Below are 10777 nucleotides of genomic sequence, written 5' to 3' on the forward strand. Positions count from 1 at the left end.
AGAAAGGAAGTGGAGAAAGTACAAGGAGAAGTGGATGGGCAAACTAAGTAGGGAACAGTCTACCAGGAAAAACACTGTAGAAACAATGTTCTACTTACACTCGTGGGGACAAAAGCCGTATTTGCCATCTGCATCAAAGTCTTTGGTTGTGGAACACCAGAGGAATCCATCGCTGCGTCCTGCGTCTGTGCAGCTGTTGTATTCCTTGCCATTGAACCAGAAGGGAAATTTGCAGTATTCACCATCTGCGTTTCCATACTTCACTCTAACCACTACGAAGAGAACAAATGCAGTGGTGAAATTAGCCACCAACTGATATTAAAAAAAAAAAAAAGTTTCTGGACATCTTCTTTTCCTGGAGGGCATTGGTATAGAAATGCAGTCTGAATTTCCACTTTGAAATTCAATATGCTGCTGGTCTCTCTATTGGCAAGATGATCATAGCTGAAATAATAACTGGTAATTTTGAAAGAATTACATGGATATTACTCATGGTGAAGTGTTAGAATGAACAGTCCTTAGAATCAGCCCAGAAAAATATATATGTTGTTGTTACTATGGCAATGCAAACTTATAAACATGCTGTTAATACATTTAGTAATTTAGTTTCTTTGGTAATATGGTCTAAAATGTTCAGTATAGTTTGAAAGGTTCCAGGCAGCAGTTGAGCATGAGCTGAACATGCCTTGTGCCTCATAAACCACTTCGGTATTTCCAACTTGAGTTGAATGAGATCTGCTGCGGCACTGGGGGATAGGGTGGTAACGTGGCCACATCCAGATCCTGGGTTTTATTTCAGTTTGTCACATGTAGTCCTAAGACTACAGTACTGGTGCTGTAGCATATGTTAATATATAGGTAATTCACTTATCCATAGCATTTCTTTTAATGGCAGTAACTAACGGGACGCTTATGCAGTATTTCCACAAATATGGAAAACAGTTTCCTCCTGTTCACTGTTAGTCTGAGGCAGGGATACACTCCAGTTACTACATATACTGGTCAGTGCTTCTGCTGAAGTTAAAAGAAAGCCAAACAGAAGGAAGTTGTCTATTTTGGTATTAAAGTTCAATTATTTTTTCAATGGGAGGACAGCTGAGAAGACTAAAATTTGAAATGAAAGGTAAACATGAGTTTGAATTCTTATTCTAAGTTTTCAAAATTATTTTACAGTAGAGGAATTATAATTAGAAAGATATGATTGTGGCAAAGTTCAAGCAGAAAAAAAGAAAAAAGACGTTCCAAACTACTAATACTTGGTCTTATTTGTCTAGTTTGGGTGATACTATCTGGACTTCAGTTGTTTTCTTCTAAAGGGTATAGCAAACTGCCTGTTAAAGATTCTTGGAGATGTTCTTAATCCAGTGTTTGATGTCAATTTTGTTTCGGTCATCAGCGTGAGGGATTTATATTCCCTTCGATTTTGACAGATACCATGAGTATATAAATCCTTATTCAGGTGGATGGTTCCATTTTTAACAGCTGGAGCCACAGCTTAAGTCATCTTAAAAGGGTATGTCAGCAGAAAAGCACTGGCCAGGCTGCCTCTTATGAATGAGCTTACAGATGTTGTAGTTTGGGTACCTGAGAACTGAAGCATTCAAAATCGTGGTCGTGGCTTTGTACTTTTCCCACAATTCATGAAAGTTGTGCAGCATCAGGCCCGTTATTAATTCAGCTTTTTGAAGGGGCAACAGTAGAGGAACAGAAAGGGAAATCCTAGGTGACATTTATTTAGGTATTACATAAACATTTTGTAGAGAACAATTTCTATTCTTTAAATTAATTTTCATCCCCTAACATTTATTGACATATCAATGAAAACATTTAGTGCAGTGCCTGAAACAGCATTAAAACATAGCTGCCTGCAGGCCATATGTTCTGAAACGTTAAAAAGTCTGGTACCTTGCCCCTCTCCAAGAGTCCACAGTTCATCATCATCAAAATGTGAGTCTCCTCCAATTCCTGGCCCCGGTGCAAAGGCATGGGCCAGGAGACCGTCTTTGCCATCGAATGGATAGCCATCACCATGTTCTGCAGGAGGAAGCAGACAAAAAAGAGCAGTTTCTAGTGACCTCAGCTGTGTCAGAGTCTATCCATGAATGACGATCATCATGTGTACTTTCCCATCCCAGACAGCAGCAGAATACTCTGGTGAGTGAGTTTATTGGTACAGGTTGTGCTGGCAAGACTGAACCAGAAGAGAGGAAGCCAGTTCTTAGAAAGAACATTAAGTGTCAGTACTGCAGTTGTCACAGCATGTCATTTTATGTATTGTGGAAAGGAATCAAAGACAGTGAAGAACAGTGAAATATTGTACATTAGATGTATGACTGCACACACACTGCTGTTTCTCAATGGAGACTGCTAGGAGCTGTAAAGTAAACACTGCAGTTGAGAGGTATTTTCAGATACTTGGTATCAGTCTCCAACACAGAGACTGGAAAGTGAAGGCAGATTTCTTTTTGCAGGCTACTCTTTGCTGCACGTCAGACTGCTGTGCTCTTTTCTTTGTGCAAGATACTAACTACCTTCAGCAGGAAAGCACATCAGCTGTCTCAGTTGTGAGCCTCTGGAAATCTAGCTCTTACTTAGTGCTCCGAGTCCTGTGAATGAGCCTATTCCTCCTCCACATCGACGACTCAGAGACTCAGGCAGCTCACAGGGCAACAGCAGGTTAAGTAGCTCTCCTCTTATTACACTGTAGGCTTTTCTTGGAAGTACACCGCATGTGGGTAAGGCAGGCTGGCAAGGGCATAACCCTGGTATTCATAGCTTTCCCACCACACTGACCTGTGCATCAAAGCTGGCTGCCAGCATCTCCAGTTGCATCATTTCAGGTCTTTTGGTCTGATGTCTTGCCATTTAACAGAAGCCCTAAATACACAGGCCCAATTCTCTGCTCTGTTACACTGATTTCATGCTGGTGTCACTCTCTTAATACTACTTCAGTTCATTCATTTCAGTAGATACTTTGTGTCAGTTGTCAAGGAGAAGATTTTGACATCTATTAGATGCTTTATTCCCATTTATTTCAAAGTAGATCCTTTGCTTAAGAGAGAGCTTAAAAATGAAAAACCTTGTGGATGTCCCAGCTCCTGTGAACCTGACGTGCAGTAAAGTGATAAGAATGAGTGAATGTGGAAGAAGTTCTTTGCCCACTGTTTCTGAGCTGAGCATAACCAGCAAGTACTAAAGCCAGCAGAAACACTTCTGCTTTTGTAAGACTTATTTTTTGTGAACCAAGCCAGCCTGGATGAGGATCTGAAGTTTTGAGTTCTGTACAGAATCTCTGAAGCTTTTGAGGTCAACTCATCAGTAGCTAAAGCAAAGAAAACCGGCTTGAAATGGAGTCTTTTACAAAGAGCTCAGTTATTCTTTGAACTGTTCAATTCCAAAGTCTACCTCCCAAGTGACTGGCTGCACAAGTATCTTCATTAGTATTAAAAATTCTATGACTGTCTAAGAAGTGAAAATGCCCCAGGTTTACACTGAAAAGCTATAAACATTCTTTCAGGGAAAACCAAAATTAATTGAGAAGGCATGTTCAACAAAAATGAATCAAGTCACCTATCATCAGCTGGACTCAAACCATAATTCAGCTTATGATCCATATTTTTAAATTCCTCAAGACCAAAGCCTTCATTCTGCTATGCTAAAGAACAGAGACCAGCTATGGAGTCAAAATTGAAAGTTGCAAATCCATTTTTAAGCTCCAATATATTAGGATCTCCATCACTATCACTGGAAAACTGAGTACGGAGCTATAAATAAACAGCATGATGGCATTCTCTTCCGTGGTGGCAAGTCAGCTCACAGAATCTGAAGATCTGTACCAGTATTTCCCAGTTCTATTTCTGGTTTGTAAATGTAAAAATAAAATGTTGCCCTTAGCGATTCTCTTTTGGAAAGATAAATATAGTGTAAGGATATTTTATAAATACCTCTCTCTCTCACACACATAAGAAAGAAAAAAATATCTTAGTGAAATTAGATCTTAGCCTGTATAAGCCAAGTGCAAACTAGGACAAGGTTTGCCAGAAAGGCTCACGGGTACTACTTACTGAGGGTACATCATTCCAATACTAAGAATTAATGAAAGGAACAAAACCAAAAACATATGTAAAAATAGAAAAATATACCCCATCGGCCAAAATTAATCATAATGTCTGCTTCTCCATCGTTTATTCGGTTAAATCTCAGCGGTGTGACATCACTCCAGACTTGGAAGGCTCGAGCAAAGGCATCATCTACTGTCTCAGGATCCAAATCTGGGGTATAGCCTATAATCCTTAGAGGTAAAAGAAAGAGGTTAAATAACACATAAACCCCCTCCGAGTATTTGTTGTTTACTGATCAAAATGCTGAGTAGGCTCAGTAGTGAAACCGGTTAGGAGGTAACACTGCTCCATGTGAGATCTAGACACTTTCCTTTGATTCAGAGATGTGTTTAGATGTGGCACTTACTATTTCTTTTCCTTTGGAATTGACGCAGCAGCATGAAGAAAATTATATAGCCAGAGGCTGTAAAGCCTGCATGGCTTTGGCTGCCATGGGTGCATGTACAAAGCCTGCAGTGGGCCTTGTAAAAAAAAAACGTTCAGGGTTTTGCATCAGTGCTGAGGTGCTGGCAAGACAACACCTTATGTTCTTTTGCTCCATTACATTTGAGATTTACATTTTTGTAGACTACCTAGCGTCACACATTGCTTTAAATCATGTCTGTATATATCTGAAATATGATTGTTTTAGTTTGAAATCTATTGGATGACCTCCATGTTTCTGACTGCTGAATGCAGAGAAGTTTGTCCTCCTACATGGCCTCTGCAGTCAATAAGTACTGTGGTCCCTGCCAAGCAGATGGGCAGGTGAGATCGTCTGCTCCAGTTCCCTTAGGATGCTTGCAGCAGAGCAAGGAACAAAACCAAAACCTCTTTAGTGTGAACCAGAACCATAAAGTTGAGCTTTAGATGATTATTTGTGAAATTTTACAATTTGAACTTTCAGAGGTGTTTGCTAAAGCATCTAGTAGTTATCCCAACACAAAAGAGATTCTAATTCAAGAAATCCTGTCTAGCCCCCTAAGCAGCTACTACTCTTCTAAGTGTCTTGTTTGCTTGATTCTGAAAAGGTTATGTATGAGCAAAACCCAACATCACCAGCCAGTACCTGTATGTTATATGATTCTTTTCCCATTTTGGCTTTCTTGGAAAGAAGTTGTAGTTGGCTACATCTGGGTTACCACAACGGGGTTTCTTCATTGTCTCAATAGTATTTTGATCCAAATCTCCTGTTTCAGGCAGCCCAAAAAACTTCTGCATTTTCTTCAAAGTATCTTTCAGGACAAATAAATTGCAGTTGTCTTTTGGGCACCCATAGTATTTATTCAGGTATTGCTTGGGAAAAAAGCACAGAGCAAATACTTTAAAATTCATAAAAGAAATAGTTAATCATTACAAATAAATATTGTAATTCCATGTTAGCTTCCCATCTGGAATTCACAAGTTTTTTTCTCAAAATTACTATTGTTCGTAACTGAGAGACCAGCAGAATCTCCTTAATTGACACAAACCATCCTTGATCACACAACACTGCTAATTAAGCAATCATTTCCACTATTAGCTATCACCTTTACTTAAGGAATTGCTTTATTAGTAAGTAGAGCATAGAGCTTTAATGTATAACTACAAAGTAAAAATGGGTTTATCTCTTTTGGTTTCTTTATGATGTATAAATCTGCTTACAGTTTTAGATTTTATGTATTTTTTTTTTTCTTGGAAGACTCTATAGATTATGGGGAAACTTGTCAAGGTATCAAAGCAACCACACAAATGAGACCATGTTAATTGAAATGAAAAAATACCCATTATTTATTCAAACTGCACAGAGCTATTTGAATGTTGCGTGTGTTTGCTTTTCAGTCAACCATTGCAAAGACCTGAGGAAGGTGGTCTTTGGTAATGTCTCAGTTGCCTGGGCACTGCAGCCAGTCGATATCTGCATACTTAAATCTCCATTGAACTCTCCAGCAGATTCTGGCTAGACTGATCTTTCTAATACAACCATGGTGGCAGATCACAAAATTATCTTTCCTTAGAAAACAGTGGTCATAAAGGATCAAAAAGGCAGCATAAATCCTTTCTTTTAATCTCTTATCTAAAATAATACCCATCCAAGTCTCCTCCACTTTCTGTTTTGATCAGTGTGACCTAATTAGCAGGTGTCATGCAGTTAAAAAAAAACCCTGTCTGTTATTTGCTTCTGCCTCTAATCCTGGAGGAGCAATGGGTTAGTCTGTTCCCTGGCGATTGTTCTGGCTAAGCAGCCATGTCTTTCAGATGTGTGTTGAGAAGTTGTGTATTTCTGTTAAACTAAACTGTCGATAAACAGCTGTGGTCATGATTTATCCATACATGGTCCCCACCTTCTATGCAATACACAAGTGAGATCACACAAACAATTTAGTATTTAGTACTTTATCCCTTAAGTTCAGTGTCGACTGGCAGAGTAACTGTGAGCTTCGTGGGGTAGGGACCAGCCCTGAGAGAATGCCTGGCAGTCTCTAGCACGTGGTGAAACCTACCATAAAAACATAGTCATTTGAATGAAAAAGAGTTACAAGAAGCAAATGAGAAAACTCCCAGTGGTATCTTCAGCGACTGTATAAAATCACCTCTGTTCCTAACTGGAGCCTAACAAACATGGCCACACAAGAGCCTGCGGGTGAGCTAGGGGTTTTGGATTCAGTGTTTGGATCCAGCCTGAATTTGAGAAAACCTGTGGCTCAAGCTGTTGCCTTAGCTTGGACTGTTGCACGGATAGGCTCGGTCACGCTGTTTAGATTACGTACAGCTTTGGATTGTTGAATGTATATCCTCATTGAGGAACAGATAAATGGATTATGATGGAGATGTTAGTTTGGGTACTTCTATAACAATAATCATTATCGTTATATAATTATTTTCATTCACAGGGTCTAAACAGCTCGACTAAACTATCTGAAGTTGTAGGCTTTATCCGGTAAAGTGAATCTTACGGTTCTCTTGCACAGAGATTTCAGGAACTCCACACTGAAGTCTGGGTTTGCAATATTTTATGCCTAGCTCTAAAAGAAAAGCTACAGCCATGTCAAATGGCAAACTGATGCGTTGGCCACCCAAACTGGTGCTTAGCATGGCACAGAGCTGAGAGATGCCCTTGCCAGTGATGCTGTTGGACAGGAATGTTGCGAGTTACTGATCTTTCTGGTAAAATGGTCTGTAGCAGAGGAAGAAGCAATCTTCAACTATTGTATCCAAAATATTAACTACAAATCCAAGGCAGGAAAACACCCTAAATGAGGTAAAGGTATATTTGCCAAAAATGTATCAGAAACGTCAGGGAGAATTATTTCTAACTGAGGATTACAAACAGCCTGACAAAATGACCGCCCATTTAAGTTCTTGTGCCAGGAAGTATTCCTGAGGGAAACCTTATTTTATGTATCTAATTAATTGACTGAAGTTCACCCAGGAGACTGAGGATCAGACCATGACATCAGCAAAATACAGCAAAGGATATTTGATGACTGCAGTTGGTCAAGCCTGGATTTCACCACCCTCCTCATTAAGTCCAGGCATACCTCATCTACTCTGCATAGGAAATGGTTCGGAGCTTACTCAGAAAAAGGATTTAATCAAGATGTTACACCATTTCCTTCAGAAGGTCCTCCATCCACCTACTGACTAAGCACAGACTATGCCTAGTTTTTGTGATTTTTATAACTTATGATGTGGTATTTCTCCAGTGGAGACTGTGGCGCTGGCAAATAATGGACACAGCATGGTTTCACCATTGCTACCACTAAGCTTCTGTCTACTCATAGTTAATGGGGCCTGGTGGAAATTATGTGAAATGCATTAAGAACATAATCAAACAAGCCAGTTTGGAGAATCTGTTCTTATCCCAATTTTTCATTTTAATGTAGTTTAATAGATTTTCTTATGCTTCTGTTTGCATCTCCCAATGAGGTACCATGATATAATATAGACTATACATCAGAACTGAAGTTTACTGAAGAAGTAGGATGCTGCTCTTGCCATTTTAGGTTTGGGAGTAAGATATACAACCAAAAATATAAAATGAGGCATGGTAAAGAATTTTACTTGCTAGGATTCTGAATAAAAAGCTAACCCATCTCAGTTTTTCCTAAAATGGAGATTTTACTGAAGATGAGAAATGAACATAACCAGCTGTTCTATGAGAAGAGAATCTTGAAGAAAATGTAGTGTCTATGTAAACCACATCTTGGCCTAGGCTGCAAAATTCAGTTTCCCCAGAGTCAGCAGGGAGCTGTGGTGATCTGGAATTTTGATCCAGCCCATTAATGAAACGGGGTCCAGCTGCAACATAGCAATTTGTGTTCTGATGCTGAGTGTTGAGGCTGTTCTGATGGAGGGTGTGAGGGAAAGGCAGCCAGTTAGCATTACCCAAGAATACTACAAGACAGACAAAGAAGAACTGCAGTGTTAAACCAGCTTGTAATTTTCCTCTGAGTACACATAATAAATAGGTTGTTTGAAAGAAACAGAGATGAGGGGAGATGTGGATTGCTGTTATTGAATAAAAACCTGACTGTGTCTAAGAAAACAGATTATTTAAGAGTGGTTAAATTACTATGAGACATGTGGGACCCCACTCTCCTCTCCCACATGCACTGCCCCCATCCCCTGGCTGCTGTGCTGCTAAGGCAAAACCTTGGGTGAATTTGTGTTGTTAGAGGCTGAGGAGTGCCCTTTCTGCGTCAGTTTGTTTTTCCTAAACTTTCCAGCACAGCTCCCATCTGGAAATTCTCTCTCTACCCTCCCCCAGACCTTCTTTAACCTGGCAAGCTTTCCCAAGATGCACACCAAGTCCTGAAGAAAAGTGACCAACTTTGAAACCTCTATGTCCTAAAATAAGAATAATTTATCTCAATCTTCCTTAAAATGGACTTACTGCTGAAGAAGAGAAATGTCTATAATTTACATGCTAAAATAAGGATAATCCATCTCAATTTCCTCTTAAATGGACTTCCCCATAATGTCATTTTTATGAAGGTGCACAGGGCTAAAATAAGGTTAGAATAAAATGCTGTAGAGTTATAGCTATAATTTGCTAATGTCACAGAAATCCAAACTCCTTTTTTCATTCCAGATTGAATTTGGAAACAAAAATTTCTTTAAACCTCTGAGATTTTTTTTTTTCAAAGTCAAAACTAGTCACAATGGCTTCTGAAACTTGAGCCAGCTTTCAATTGCAATTGTCCCTTAAAGCTGTGTTTATGCAACACACGGTAAACAACCTGGGAAACAAACTTCTGAAAGCTGCGATACATGCATGAAGTGAGTCTCGACAGCCCTCACTTCTACTTGATTTAAGTAAAAAAATAAGATGTCTCTTGTTTGCCTTTCTCCCCTCTTACCACTGCAATCTTTTGATTATAGTCGCGATGATTTAATTAAATTATTTTGTATGTTCAGGAAAAAAAGACTTTCTTTGCTGGTTTTAAAAATTTTAAGAGAGGAAACATTACTTGGCTCTGGTTTTAACTTTTGAAAGCTGATACCTTTGCTAGCTAGCTAGCACTTCCAGAGACTCTAGGGAGAGAATGCTACGGTCATTCCTTAGCCTCAGCTGAAACAAGAAAGAAACATCTGCTTATGAAACAACAATATAAATCTGAAGCAAAGATGAAACCAACACTTACCACTGCTAGTTCTTTGTCTGTTTTGGGAGTGCTGTCTCCAGGAAACTTAATGATTGGTGACGGTGCAGCTAAAGTTTTGTTAAAAAGATAGACTTGGATTAATAGTACTTTAAAAACGAAGCCACAGACAATGTGAGTCTTCATTCTGCCTAAACTTGTGCTCTCCTCTTTGGGAAAAGCTTTTCCCCGCCTGCCTGGCCGTTACTTTAGCTGCACAGTGCACCAGTTGCTTATCTGCACATCTTAACTCCCGGCACCGTTTTCTCTTTTGCTTGCTCTAGCAATTCCTTTGTATGTTTAAAACATCCAGATGCGCAGTCTCAAGCTACCACAAGAGGAAGTCTGAAAACTAGTGGAAACATGAGAAAAGGGCAGTTACCAGATGTGATTGCTGTGATTTTAAGGTAGCAACAGGCAGATACTTATTGCTGCTGAAAGAGGCCACGTTTTCTCCTCATTTGTATATATGAAAGCATTTAATTATGCCAGAGAGCAGAAAAAAGCAAAATCTGACTTCATCTTCAAGATGGAGTGTCCCACATATATTTTAAATAAAAAAATAAATACATTCCTAAACATTATTTTCCTGGCTAAGTATTTTTATGGGTTTTAGCCTATTTTTTTGCCACAGACATAATAATCTGCTTTAGTCATATGTGGTTACACTCCTACACAGTGCCTTACAGTAAACATTTTGATTACGGATTTTGAGGCAGACCCTGCACAAGCCAGTGCAGCCGAGTGAGGCTTCTTGTCCCACTCCTGCTTAGGCTACACAAAGTGTGGGTCTGTGTACCCAGGGCTCAGCCGCACTTGGTGTGAGCGTCGCTCCCTCCCTGGTCTGTGCAGAGCTCTGAATAAGATTCCTGTGGCTTGTTTGGGTTTAGAACCAGCTTGAGGCTTTGCCACGAACAGGCACGGTGTATCACCTTAATCTAAGGGGTAAGAGGTAATCAGGCAGATTCAGCAACAGAAATTATCCTCAGTAATTGATGTCAGGGGAATTGTACAAAATTCAGGGTTTGCTTTGCTGGCAGTTTGGTCCGCTGG

General features: G+C 39.6%; 1 protein-coding gene across 1 annotated transcript in view; it reads right to left on the reverse strand.

Annotated features, from left to right (window-relative positions):
• MMP2 (matrix metallopeptidase 2) overlaps positions 1-10025 on the reverse strand; it is a 34873-nt gene extending 24848 nt beyond the window's left edge. Inside the window, exons 1-5 of the mRNA XM_068411077.1 lie at positions 9728-10025; positions 5170-5396; positions 4143-4291; positions 1906-2034; positions 99-272 (exon numbers count right to left, since the gene is read on the reverse strand). Coding sequence (XP_068267178.1) covers positions 99-272; positions 1906-2034; positions 4143-4291; positions 5170-5396; positions 9728-9871 — 823 coding nt within the window. The 5' untranslated portion in view covers positions 9872-10025. The remainder of the gene's footprint in view (positions 1-98; positions 273-1905; positions 2035-4142; positions 4292-5169; positions 5397-9727) is intronic.
• Between the last annotated feature and the right edge of the window lie 752 nt (positions 10026-10777).

Source organism: Nyctibius grandis, chromosome 12 (assembly GCF_013368605.1).
Source record: "Nyctibius grandis isolate bNycGra1 chromosome 12, bNycGra1.pri, whole genome shotgun sequence".
Taxonomy (NCBI): Eukaryota; Metazoa; Chordata; class Aves; order Nyctibiiformes; family Nyctibiidae; genus Nyctibius; species Nyctibius grandis.